General features: G+C 35.2%; 1 protein-coding gene and 1 pseudogene across 1 annotated transcript; both read right to left on the minus strand.

The window, feature by feature from the left end:
* Positions 1 to 876: 876 nt before the first annotated feature.
* Positions 877 to 3,205, minus strand: LOC103936795 (desmethyl-deoxy-podophyllotoxin synthase-like). Its single transcript, XM_009346667.3, has 2 exons — positions 2,111 to 3,205; positions 877 to 1,876 (listed from the first exon to the last, which is right to left on the minus strand). Exons 1-2 carry the CDS (start codon positions 3,038 to 3,040, stop codon positions 1,232 to 1,234), a joined length of 1,575 nt encoding a protein of 524 aa, XP_009344942.3. The 5' UTR covers positions 3,041 to 3,205; the 3' UTR covers positions 877 to 1,231.
* Positions 3,206 to 8,938: 5,733 nt separating this feature from the next.
* LOC103936794 lies at positions 8,939 to 11,111 on the minus strand (annotated as a pseudogene).
* Between the last annotated feature and the right edge of the window lie 3,410 nt (positions 11,112 to 14,521).

Consider the following 14,521-nt stretch of genomic DNA (forward strand, 5'->3'; position numbering starts at 1 on the left):
AATTTACAAAATATGATTTAAAGAGATAGTCTCTCTAGCATTACCCAATTATTAATTAACCACTCTAATAAAAGAGGTAAATTTGAGTAGAGATGTGTCACTGTAAACTTGAGCATGTTCGTTTGTAACAGTGTTTAATCACTCACTTGATTAGGCTATCCTAATCAAGTGTTTCTTGGTATCAAATTCAGTTTAGAAAACTTAAAGACACAAGTTTTCATATTACACAAGTGGAGGTATAATGTCTCATATTAGTTAAAATCAAACAAGACCTGACTGTTTAACAGTTGATTGAGTTTATACTATTCGAGAGTGAAACCAACCAAATTGTCAGACTAGCGCTTATTGATGAATATTTATTCATATATATTATGAATAACAAGTCCAAATTCAGCACATATTTTGAATAATTAAAATATTATCCATTGGATTCCCATAATCTTTAAACTATTTTTAATGGAGTACTTAAGTTTAACGTGATCATTTTTCTATTTATTTGACTAATTAACCGAATAATTAGCAGATTTAGTCAAGATTTGAGTACGATCGTGATCGCATCATCGACCGATAGCTTTAACATTGTTAATGTGTAAAATCTTGAGGCCGAGCCGGCTTTGGCCTATGGTTCCTGGCGCCGACACCGATCGCACTCAAACCAAATGCATGTCTTATTCATCGTCTCGGGCAATCGTTATGGACAACAAATTTTAGAAGAAGAGTAGCAGTAGAGTAGTAATATGGAGGGGGATTTTGGAACTTCCGAAAAATTGAATATTAGAAAGACATCTTGGTCTCAGTAGTTTGGGAAAAAATTCATTTCCCAAACTTAGCCCGAGGCTCTGAAAAGTGAGCAATATAGCCAATAAAAAGATGGTGTGTCATCAACGTACAAAGTAGCATTCACCAAAAGAACATATACAAGTACATATATCTGTACATATCTGAATAACAAGTTTACATCTTAGGAATGACAAACAACAACAAAGTTTTATCCTACTATGTCCTAGAGCCGACACCACTCAACACTGCATTAATCATGCCTTATTATGCAATTACTAAATGAAAAGAAGCATTAGATTCAAACAATCTGCAAACTGCAGGAATGAAAATCGTTGCAATTGAAAATATAGGAAGAGAGTAGAACCTTGTGGAGACTGATGGGACTGAAAACATGTTTTAGCTTGTTAATGGTGTTGGTTTTGTTGGCCATTAATGGCAACAAAATGTCGAGTCACTCTGACTCATCGACTGAAGTAAAATGTGGGGTGGCAATTAGGTACAACGTATTCTCTCTCTTACAGACCCCTCCAAAGCTCTCCGTCATGTCAAGTTCGTCAGGATTCATCCCATTCGCTAGTTTCCAATCGAAGTGGTAGAGCAATTCAGCAAGAGCAAGTTCAACCATGGTAACACCAAATGACATGCCTGGACACATTCTTCTGCCGGCCCCAAATGGAGTGAACTCAAAGTCAAAACCCTTAAAGTCAACAGAAGAACCATGAAATCTCTCTGGCTTAAAACACTCAGCATCTGCCCCCCATATCTCTGGGTCTCTTCCTATTGCCCATGCATTAATAATTACTTTTGATTTAACTTGTACTTTGAATCCGCCAATTTGAACCGTGTCCCTTGCTTCTCTTGGGAGCAAAGGAGCTGGAGAGTGTAACCTCAGAGTTTCTTTTACCACCGATTTCAAGTAGTCCATTTTTTGAACATCTCTTTCTTCAATAACTTTGTTTTTCTTTCCTTCCGATTGGAGGACTAACTGTCTCACTTCAGCTTGAGCCCTCCTCATGATTCTTGGGCTTCTCATCAACTCTGACATTGCCCATTCTAAGGTAGTAGCTGAAGTCTCGCTTCCTGCAGAGAACATGTCCTGCACATAACAATTTTTTTTTCACTAAGTTAGACCGTAAGAATGACATTGATGTGTGGGACAAAATGTGCAGCATGATAATAATTGATTTTCAATTTGCGAAACCAAAATCATGAGTTTCGAAAACATGAGCAACCATTTGTGATAGAACCCTTTCGTATGTTTTTATAAAATGATGAGTGACGACGAAGATAAAATGTCTGCAGTACAACAAAGCAAGCCTACATTACTCACCATAATCATATCTTTGATATGATTAGTTGTGAAATTGAACTCCACCTTGTTGGACTCTTTAAGTTTTAGAAGTACGTCAACAAAATTTTCCTCCTCCTTCAGCGCTTTGTCATTGCTTTTGATTTTATGATCGTTGATGATACGTTCGAGAATCGTATTGAGCTTGCTTTGTATGTCTTTGAGAGCAGGGATCGACCCAGTAATGAAACCAAGAAAACTGAGTGAAGGAAACAAATCAGGAATATCAAACCCACTAGCAAGTTTGTTTACTTCGTCTAGTAGCGAAAGGAACTCCTTTTGGTCTTTGCATTTTTTCCCAAATGCTGCCTTCGACACTACGCCACTTGTGAAGCTGCAGCACCTGTCCCTAAAATTGATGGCAAGCCCCTCATGAGACATTGAGCCAATGGACTCAATAAGATTCCATACCTCTTCTTCTCTTACGGATCTGAAAGACTGCACACGTGTCGCACTCAGTAGCTCGAAAACACAAATCTTTCTCAGTGATCTCCATAAATCTCCATAAGGAGCAAAGATAGAACTTGATTGACCAAAAGATATAACCTCTGCAGCCCAAACCTTAGGCCTCTGCGCAAATGTAAGCTCATGTGTCTTCAAGACCTCCCGGGCACCTTTGGCAGATGAAATAATCACGGCGTCTAATTGACCGAGTTTAAGGTACATGATGGGTCCATGTTTCTTGGCTAAATCTCTCAGTGTGTGGTGTGGCAGCCGACCGATCATTTGATGCAAGTTTCCAATAACAGGCAGCTTCCATGGCCCAGGGGGTGACTTTAGGCCTCCGGCTCTGGATTGCTTCCAAAAAATCACCAGGATGCAGACAAGGAGAGAAGTGAAAAAAGGAAAATAGGGCGTTTCGTCAATTAGAAACATAATTTGATCCAGATAAGCTGTGATCAATTTCATCATAAGACTATGGAGTGCAAATGTGCAAAGCAAGTTCTTAAAATATCACATAATAATGCATGAGAGATTTTCAACCAAGATGCTTAAGTTAGCCTGTACAATTTTCTATTTGTCAACGTTTCATAATGAATTTTTATGGATCCCCCTCCCCAACTAATAAACAAAACCTTTGGAGTGAGGTTGTAACAAGGCCACTCGTTGTTAGCTCTACTCAATTATATTTAGTGTTTATTCATCAATATTTTACCTAATTGTATAAGTATAAAATCGTTGTCCGCTTACGTTGTAACACACAAATTAGATATATAGCTTGCACACAATCAAGTGTCAATCAATAATTGATCAATTTTAATGTGATCAAATTAATTAGGCAACTGACTTGTTTGTCCATAACCACAAGTTTAGTAATAAGTCTAACATCTTTGGTTAATATATTTGTGAATATGTTCAATATATATATATATATATATATTTGTGAATAATAATGTATAAAATGAGCTTATCTAATATGATTTTTCCCTAAAAAATTGTCACTATCTGCATATTTATAGATTATTTGCCCTTCCACCAACACTCCAAACTTGTTTTCAAGAACCTTTTTTCACACTAATACAGTATGATGCATGGCATCTTTCATGTGAATAAAATTAAGCGTAATGATGTTCTAAGATTCAAACAGTCGATTCTATTTAATGGAATAAGGCTTTATTATTGTTATTTCATGTGGATTAAGTAGTGGTTTACATTTTGAACTAGTTGTCACATGTAGTCTCATTCTATTACCTACATGAACTGACTATTCATATTCAACAACTATAAAAAAACATCGGTTGGAATCATGATCGATGAATATGTTATCATGATCATTTTTGTATTTGTCTGCCTAACAAACCAAATAATTATCGGATTCAGTGCAGATTAAGTATGATCGTGATCACATTATTGACTTAAAGTGTAATTATAAATATTTTACTTAAAATATAATTATAAAGTCTTTCTTCATTTATTGTAGCACACAAGTTAAATATATAACTTGCACATATTCAATTGCCACCCAATAATTGATTAATTTTTAATGTGATCAATTGATTGGTATTCAAATTAGACAATTGACTTGTTTGTCCATATTCTATAACCACAAGTTTGGTAATAAGTCTTAACATTTCTTTGTCAATAAAATCTAGTAAGATTAATATATATATATATATATATATATATATTTGTATATATTAGAGTTGGTTTTGACTTGTGAATAAAAATGTTTAAAATTAGCTTTTCTATCATTATTTTTTCCTAAAAAATTGTCAGTATCTGCATATTTATAGATTACATGTGCCAATCATAATAAAAAGAGACTCATTACCAAACTTGTGGTTGTGATATCCCATATCGTCCAGGGGAGTGATCCTTAAATGTATATTCTCATCCTTACCTAGCACAAGGCCTTTTGGGAGCTCACTGGCTTTGGGTTCCATGGGAACTCCGAAGTTAAGTGAGAAGGGGGCTAGAGCAATCCCATGATAGGTGACCCACTGGGAGGTTGCTCGTGAGTTCCCAAAAACAAAACCGTGAGGGAATGGTAAGCCCAAAGTGGACAATATCGTGCTACAGTGGTGGAGTGAGTCCGGGAAGTGGTCCTCCCCGGGCCGGGATGTGACAGTGGTTATGCGGATTGAGTGGAGGTTTAATTATCTTTTCATTTTGGGCGTTTCATGTTGATTAAGTGGAGGTTTAAATTTTAAATTAGGGCTTGTTTGAAAGAATATTTAAAATGACAGAAAACGTTTTTAGAGAAAATGTTTTTGGGTTTCCAAAGCAGTTCAAGTGTTTTTCCATACTAAAGATTATGTTCTATTATCTACATAAACTTACTATTAATATGCAAGAACTAGAAAAAACATCGGTTGGAATCATGATCAATGAATATTTAAAATGACGGAAAACGTTTTTAGAGAAAATGTTTTTGAGTTTTCAAAGCAGTTCAAATGTTTTTTCATACTAAAGATTATGTTCTATTATCTACATAAACTGACTATTAATATGCAAGAACTAGAAAAAACATCGGTTGGAATCATGATCAACGAATATAAAAGGGAAATTCAAAGCTTCACTTACCAATCAAGTGGAGTAGGAGTAGGTAGGTGCTATGGGTTTTGGGTTGCATCATGTATGCTGTAATGCTAAATGCTATAGCGACCGCCATGGCCAGACCTGATACAATTGATGTCGACAAACAATCTGCGTTGGACTAGGATGCTCTCTTTTCCTTTTTCTATCCTCTTTTATCTCCTTCTCTCACATTTTTTATTTTATCATTCTTTTTCTATAAAAAAAACTAATATAATGCATTGACAAGGATACAAATACGGGGATACGACAAGATGGGGATACATCAAATTTCTAAAAACGAGAACACGATATTTCAGGTATACGGCTATTAAAAATATGTATAAATAAATATATCCATACCACTACACAATAATATATTATAATATAAAAAATACAATAATAATAATACAAAAAGTTAAAAACAGAAAAGCAAAAGCTTCATCATATTCGAATGGACTATGGGGTAGTGGAATGGGTATTATAATATATTATTGTGGGTAGTGGTATGGATATAATAATATTAGTTTCAAGTTTCATAAAAGTAAAAGGCTTCTTATGGCTGATTTGGTATTGTTGTGCTTTGAGAAAAAAGTTACTTCTGCTGTACTGTGAGAATAAGCAGCTGTGAAATAAAGCAGCAGAGTGTTTGGTAAACTTTTTTGTATTGAAAAAAAAAATAGTATTATAGTGTTTAGTAAATTTTTATGTAAAACAGATGTGAAAAAAAGCTGGTTTTTGAAAGCTGGGTTTTGCAACTTCTTGTTTTTGGCTTTTTTTCACCCAAAACTATGAAAAAAAGCTGAAACTGAATGTTTACCAAACACAAAAACAACTCCCAGCTTTTTTTTATACCAACTTTTTTCAGAATCACCTTAGTACCAAACTAGGCCTTAATCAGATTAAACTTTTAATTTCAGTTTCAGAGATGGGTTTCAGTTTCAGTTTCAGAGATGGGTTTTGTGACTTGTCCTCGGTGAATCAAATTAAGGCTTTGAATGGATTGAATCAGTAAAGCTGAGGAGTAAGATCAGGAAAGCATCGGATTCAAAACTATTAACAAAGTGAAAACGAAAGCTCACCACTCATCAGGAGTTGTAGACGGAGACGAAGGAGATGATGGAGCAGTTGTAGACGGAGAAGATGAAGACAACGGCGCAATTGCAGACGGAGACGACAGAACAATTGCAGATGACGATCAATGGTATTTGTGAAAGTCTCCCAAGCAGAGTGATTTCTGAGGTTCGAGATGTAAATCCGAATTTTATTTTTTTTCTGATTATCCTTGATTTTAGAGTGATTTCAGTTAGCTAAGTTCAATCAATCACGATTCTGTGCAGATTTATTATGATTATTTTTTATTTTTTTCTTCTTCTGATTATCCTCTTATTTTAGTTTCAAACGTATCCGAAAAGTAGGATACTTGTATCTGGATAATACGATACGCATATCTCATCAATTCTAAACGTATCCCTTCACTCCGATACATATCGGGCGCGTATCCACGCATATCCTCCCTGTATTCGTATCCTCAGCATGTCAGATACGGGATACGGTGGCTTTCTCCCGTGTCCATCGTATATAAAATGTTGACGTGGGTTAACTGTGACCATTCATCGACTCGCAACTAAATCAACACAGAATTCTGAATTAGAAAATTCAGTTTATGAGTGTGTGAATGAAAGAGACCATCATCGAAGCTACTTGCAATTCTGGATTTATGTATAAATATATAGGTAAATTGTCAATTTAGTCTTTGAATTATTACTGAATGAAAATTAGGTCCTTAAATTATTTTTTTCAGAAAAATCAATCATTGAATTATAAAAATCTATCAATTACATCCCTAATATTAGATTCGAAACTACTAATTTTAATTTTCCGTTAATTTAAGTCAGGAGTTACTTGCATGTGATACATATTAGAGGGTAGATTGGTAATTTTTCATAAAGAAATAGTGTATCGAGTTAACTTTGGAGGGTAAATTAGACATTAGATTTGCAACCTATATGTAATGTTAAGGGTTTATAGGCGACAAAATGACATCTACGCTCTAAAATGTGTTAAGTGACTTAAGCTGATGAAAAACTGGATAAAATAGCTTTGAATATAATAGTAAGGATGAAATTAGCAATTTTTAATGAATTTAGGGACTTATTTTACTTAAAAAATAATTCAGGGTTTAAATTTAAAAGATTTAATTGACCTTTTTTTTTTCTTCTTGTTTTTAATAACTCTTAAAGTGATAATTATCAAAAGCAATGCTAGGTTGACCAATTTTTTAACTAATTTTGCAAACTATGTGATGTATCACCAATAAGAAATAATCATGTTAATTAGCGCTTAAGTAATAATTCAATCATTAACAACCACCTCATCTAGTTTAAATAAATAGTCTCTCTAACCAATGGCGGATCTAGAATTCTAACATCAGGTGGTCCTAAGTAAGGTATGTTAGGCACTAGTTGGTCGGCGGGTTGGAGCTTAATGCCTATGCGACTAGATGGGCCTAGGTAGGGGCTTAAGCAAATTAAAGGGATTTAAGTAAATTTATTACATAACATATAAATAAATGTATTTACACTTGAAAAACTGTACTTGTATTGAAATTTTGAGTTTATTATATTAATTAAGTTTATTATTTACTTCGTCATATATACAAAATATCATAATTTTTGTTTTAGTATTTTAGTGAACTTGATGGTATGAGATGAAAGTTCAAGTGATTACGAGTTTTTAATACTTTACGAAATATTTTTCAAATGTCGTATAAATTATAATGAGTTACAAAAGAAATAACGGTGTAAAATATATGATATAAAACGTATTGGTTGAGTAATACATTTTTCCTTTATTAATTAAAAAGTTAAGTTGCACAACCTTTTTGGACAATTAAAAAAAAGAATAATGGAGGGTTGGTCAAATGGGAAAATGAGAGAAAATTTTTCTTCATCATTGAAACCAAGGTCGAAGAACAACAGAGTCATAGTGGTCTTATATGTATTCCTTTTCGCCTGAAATTACATCTTTCTTCTTGCTTGGGTGGTCCTAGCACGTCCTCACAAAAGCTTATTTGGACTTCCGGGTGGTCCCAAGTCCATGCATGGATCCACTAGCGTCCCAGCATTACTCAATTGTCCCTAGCATTACTCAATTATTAATTAATCATTTGGATAAAGGATGTAAATTTGAGTACAGATATCTCACCAGCTCAAAAGTGTAAATTTGAGCATGTGCTCTTGTAAGAGTGTCTAAGCATTCACCTGATTAGGCTGTCCTACCTATGTTTTTCTTCATATCAAATTCAATTTAAAAAACTTAAGACGCAAATTTTCATATTACACAAGTGGAGATAGATTTACCAAAATGTCTCATACTAGCTAAATCAAACTGGACCGCACCGTTTAATAGTTGATTGATTTGATTGTATTCGAGAGTGAAACCAATCCAAATCGTCCAACTAGCGCCCGCCCTAGAGTATTAATACCATCTCTAACTTTTTGATGAATATTTACTCATATATTATGAATAATTAGTCCAAATTTAGCACACATTTTGAATAAGTAAAATACATTATCTATCAGCAAGATACCAAGAATCTTTAAACTATTTTGAATATTGGAAAGACAAGTACCGACATCAATAAGGGATTAGTACGTATCATAAACGTACTAAGTAGCATTCATCAAAAGAACACACACAAGTACATATATTATTGATCTGAATAATACATCTTACAAACACATATTATACATTAATCATGACTTATTACGCAAGTGCTAAATGAAAAGACCAGAAGAGCACCCTAAAGCATTACATTTAAACAATCTGCAAACTGCAGGGATGAAAATCGTTGCACTCGAAAATATGGGAACGAAAGGGGGACATTACGAAGAGTGATGGGACTGAAAACGTGTTTTAGCCTGTAAAAGAGGGAATACACAAGTGAATGAACAATTGATACATGATACACCAGAATGGAGTTGATTTATTGGTCATTCATGGCGACAAAACACCAAGTCACTCTGATTTACAAAGTTAGGTAAAATGTGGGGTGGCAATTACGTACAACGCATTCTTTCTCCTACAGCTCAGTCCAAACCTCTCCGTCATGTCAAGTTCGTCTAGATTCATCCCATTCGCTAGTTTCCAATTGAAGCGGTTGAGCAATTCAGCAAGAGCAAGTTCAATCGTGGTAACACGAAAGGACATGCCTGGACATATTCTTCTGCCGGCCCCAAACGGAATGAACTCAAAGTCAAAACCCTTAAAGTCAACGGAAGAGACATGAAACCTCTCTGGCTTAAAACACTCAGCATCTGCTCCCTACATCTTTGGGTCTCTTCCTATTGCACATGGATTAATAATTACTTTTGATTTAACTGGTATATTGAATCCGCTAATTTGAACCGTGTCCCTTGCTTCTCTTGGGAGCAAAGGGGATGGAGAGTGTAACCTCAAAGTCTCCTTCACCACCGATTTCAAGTAGTCCATTTTTAGAACATCTCTTTCTTCAATAACTTTGTTTTTTCTTTCCTTCAAATTGGAGGACTAACCGTCTCACTTCAGCTTGAGCCCTCTTCATGACTCTTGGGTTTCTCATCAACTCTAACATTGCCCATTCTAAGGTAGTAGCTGAAGTCTTGCTTCCTGCACCACAGATGTCCTGCATGTAACAAATTTTTTTTTTAACTGAGTTAGACCATAAGGATGACATTGGTGTGTGGGACAAAATGTGCAGCATGACAATAATTGATTTTCAATGTGCGGGACCAAAATCATGCATGAGTTTCGAAAATGCTAGCAATCATTGGTGATAAAACCCCCTTCATATATTTTTATTAACTGATGAATGACGACGAAGATGAAATGTTTACAATACAACAAAGCAAGCCTACATTACTCACCATAATGATATCTTTGATATGATTGGTTGTGAAGTTGAACTCCGCCTTATTGGACTCTTTAAGTTTTAGAAGTACGCCAGCAAAATTTTCCTCCTCTGCTTTGTCGTCACCGCTGTAGTAGTACTAGCACTACTGATCTTCAAGTCCCTTTTGGATCGTTTAATCTTATGATAGTTGATGATATTTTTGAGAATCGTACCAAGCTTGCTTTGTACGTCTTTCATAGCAGGGATCAACCCAGTAATGAACCCAAGGAAACAAATCAGGAAGATCAAACCCACTAGCAAGTTTGGCTGATTCGTCTAGTATCGAAAGGAACTCCTTTTGGTCTTTGCATTTCTTCCCAAATGCTGTCTTTGACACTACGTCATTTGCGAAGCTGCAGCACCTGTCACTAAAATTGATGGCAAGTCCCTTGCGAGACATTGAGCCAATGGACTCCATAAGATTCTGTACCTCTTCTTCTCTTACGGATCTGAAAGACTGCACACGTTTGGCGCTTAGTAGCTCAAAAATGCAAATCTTTCTCAGCGATCTCCATAAATCTCCATAAGGAGCAAAGATAATACCTCCTTGACCAAAAGACATAACCTCTGCCGCCAAAACAATAGGCCTCTGCGCCAATGCAAGCTCATGTGTCTTCAACACCTCCCGGGCAGCTTTGGCAGATGAAATAATCACGGCCTCTAATTGACCCAATTTAAGGTGCATGATGGGTCCATGTTTCTTGGCTAAGTCTCTCAATGTGTGGTGTGGCAGTGGACCGACCATTTGATGCAAGTTTCCAATAATCGGCAGCTTCCATGGCCCTGGGTGGTGACTTCAGGCCTCTGGCTCTGGATCGCTTCCAAAAAATCACCAGGATCCAGACAAGGAGAGAAGTAAAAGAACAATAGGGCGTTTCAACAATTAGAAACATAATTTGATCCAGATAAGCTGTGATCACTTTCATCATAAGACTTTGGGGTATTTACTTGCAAATCAAGGCTCTTAAATTTGGATCGATATAATGAAAGTGCTAAGATCTTCTCAACTTAAATACTTGTTTTTTATTGGAAAATAAAAATAAAAAAATAAAAAATAATAATAATAAAATCATGCGGAGTGCAACTGTGGAACAACAAAATAAAATAAAGGAAAATTAATGAAAAAAATTTGAAAACTTTGAGTTTTAACGATAAGAACAAAATAAATGGTAAAGTGAATAGTACCATGATTGATTTTTTTAATGTAAAAATATGGTTTTTCGTTAAAGTGAACAGTACCCCGAGTTTTATGTCAAAACTCTCAGAAAATAAATGCATTTGGAGTGCAATGTGCAAAGCAAGTTCATAAAATATTCCACAATAATGCAGGATACATTTTTCAAACAAGATGCATGTGTTCTAACTAGATGCTTAAGTTAGACTGTACAATTTTCTATTTGCAAATGTGCCAAGTGAGTTCATAAGATATCAGCGCACTTCTTTTTACTTGCTACACGTTTATGATAATTTTTTTTTTTCTTCAATTCATTCGATCTCACAATCATAAATTAAGAAGGGTTTGTGAGACATAGAAATAGGTGTATGGATAACACCATCATTTAGAATACATTATCAACATGATATTGAGTCCCAATGTCGAAAGAGATACAAATTCTGAAACCCCCTCCCCAACAAATAAAAAAATCTTTTGAGTGAGATTGTAAAACTGCCACTCGTTTTTAACTCTACTCAATTATTTTGAAGTGTTTTATTCATGAATATTTTACCTAAAGTACAAGAATGAAGTCTGACTCCACTTACATTGTAACACACAAATTAAATATATACTTGCAGATATCAAGTGTCACCCAATAATTGATCAATTTTAATGTCATCAGTCGATTGGTATTCAAATCGGACGGTTGACTTGTTTGTCCATAACCACAAGTTCGATAATAAGCCTTAACATTTTTTGTTAATATAATTCAGTAACAGTGAAAATATATATTTTTAGAGTTGGTTTTGACTTTGTCAATAATAATGTATAAAATGGGTTTTATCTGATATTATTTTCCCCTCTGGTTCTAGCAAAAATCTTTTCAACCGTTTGTGAATCCATTCAATCAACCCACAGCGTCGCCCTTCCCTTTCAATTCTGTTATGGCACCGAACAACAAAAAGGGATAGATTGCGCACCTCTTTATTGATGATGACTTCTTTCAAGTAGTTACCATTTAGTTTATTCCGCACTTAACGATCAGATCTTTTTCACTAAGATCACCGAATCAAGTGATCCAGATATTTAAAATTTCATCCAACGATAAAAAAATTATTATAATTTTTAAGAGATCAAAACAAATAGGTCGTTTAATGAAATTTTAAAAACACTAATTACTTGATCCAGTAGTCTTGGTAGAAAAGATTCTCCGCACTTGACCTCAATGAAAAAGACCAAAAAACACTTTCACGTGCAATCATGTGCTGTTATAAAATATATATAAAAAAAGACGACAAGATTCCTTTCTTTTCTTATTGGGCTTTCATGTTGATTAAGTGGAGGTATAAATTTTGAACTAGAGCTTGTGTGGCAACGCTATTAAAATTACTGAAATCGGTTTTAGATAAAATATTTTAAAATTTAAAAAACACTTCAAGTATTTTTTTCATATTTTACCAAGGAAGCACTTCCACACGAATGTCTAGTTGTCACATGTGGTCTAAATCTATTATCTACATAAACTGACTATTCATAAACAGGAACTAGAAAAAACATTGGTTGGAATCATGATCGATGAATATGTTGTTGGGGAAAAAGAGAGGGAAATTCAAAGCTTCACTTACCAATCAAGTGGAGTAGGAGTAGGTAGGTGCCATGGGTTTTGGGTTGCATCTTGCCTGCTGACTGCTGTAATGCTAAATGCTATAGCGACCACCATTGCCAGACCTGATATAAATTGCTGTCGGCATACAATCTACATTTGGGCAATAGCTGCTTTTGGCACAGCACCATGTACTATGATGTTGGAGTTTGCAGAAGCTTGTGATATAACTGATGCAAAACCGACTTACAAGTACGAGTGGGGTGAGCTAAGAAATGCCAACAGAAAGGTGTTGCAGATAACAAAACCATAATTCCCGGATGCAAGTTGCAAGAGAGTACATCTAAAAGGATTCTCAACATACCAAGTAGAAAATTGGTTACAGTTAAGAGTATAGTATTATCGATTCCCAACTAATTCAAACAAAGATTCTGAATTAGGAAATTCAGTTTATGGGCGTATGGACGAATGAGACTGTCATCGAAGCTACTTACAAATGTTGGCCTATATATATCTAAAGTACACCATCAAAGCTACTTGAAACCCTTAAGCTATCCGACACTGCAATCAATCGGCACTCAGAATTAGACAATTCAGCTTATGAGTGTAAACGGAAGAGGATCCTCTCCAGATTCATTTTGTGGGGATCCTAGGGATCCCCCACGTCTTAACTGTTTATCGTATATCGTGCGACCAGTTTTCGTCAAGTACTATTTGTGTTTAATTTTAAATAAAGAAAGTCAAATAATTTTTATCTGCACGATACACGATGAATAACTAAGATGTGAGGATCTTTAGGATCTTCACAATTTGGATCCGGATAGGATCCAATTCCAATGTAAACATATGAGTAAGACCATCACAATGACCTTTTCGGATCGAGGTGGTCTGGTCACTTGATTGCTTAAGTTAAGTTGCATGATGAGTGATTCCCTCACATTTTTTGGGTCATTGACTAATATATGATCAGAAATTAGCATCAAATTAACCATTCTTTAATATGTGATTAGAACGTAGCACCAATTAGTTAGCTAAGCTTACTCATTTTTCTATTTCTTTGCTTACCAAATTTAGTTTATGAGCATCAAATGTCAACGCGTGGATGAGTGCAATATTCTAGTCGATATGGTGATGAATTTCCACTCTTGCGTCTTGGTTCGAAACTCTCAACTTCTCTAAATTATTATAATAGTTTCGAACTCATCCGGCTTCCCCTCCCCTTACCATCACCAAGGCTACTTGCAATTCTTAATTTATGTAATCGCACATCTTTATAAAAACACACACAATGTGTGTGTGTGTGCGCGTGTGTGTTACCTCGTACCTTGGTGCCACGCTGTTGTATCTGAAGTCAGCCTCGGCAACCTGGTGACCGGAAATCTCGACGACGAATATTGCTAGTGCTCCTAGCTCCTTTCTTGCGGCAATTCGAATCGTCAAGGAAATGTCTGTGGCGACAGAATTATGTATGAATTGGGAATTTCTAGCTTCCTCCCTTGAGTTTTCTGAACTAGTCTATTGGGCCATTGGGTTTCCTTTTTCCGGGTTTATATTTAAACAATTGATTTGTAGACCATTTTTTTTTCTTTTTTTAATAACTCTTCATGTGATAATTATTAAGAGCAATTCTAGGCTGACCAATTTTATAACCAATTTTGCAAATTTTATGACGATCATTGATAGAAA

Source organism: the organism of the source record quoted next, unplaced genomic scaffold (assembly GCF_019419815.1).
Source record: "Pyrus x bretschneideri cultivar Hongxiangsu unplaced genomic scaffold, Pyrus_bretschneideri_v1 Contig13, whole genome shotgun sequence".
NCBI classification, from domain to species: Eukaryota; Viridiplantae; Streptophyta; class Magnoliopsida; order Rosales; family Rosaceae; genus Pyrus; species Pyrus x bretschneideri.

Coding starts and splice junctions, on each gene's coding strand:
- LOC103936795 (XM_009346667.3), bottom strand. CDS start 3,040: ATGATGAAATTGATCACAGCTTATCTGGATCAAATTATGTTTCTAATT. Junction 1,877..2,110: donor ATATCAAAGATATGATTATG/GTGAGTAATGTA, acceptor TGTTATGTGCAG/GACATGTTCTCTGCAGGAAG.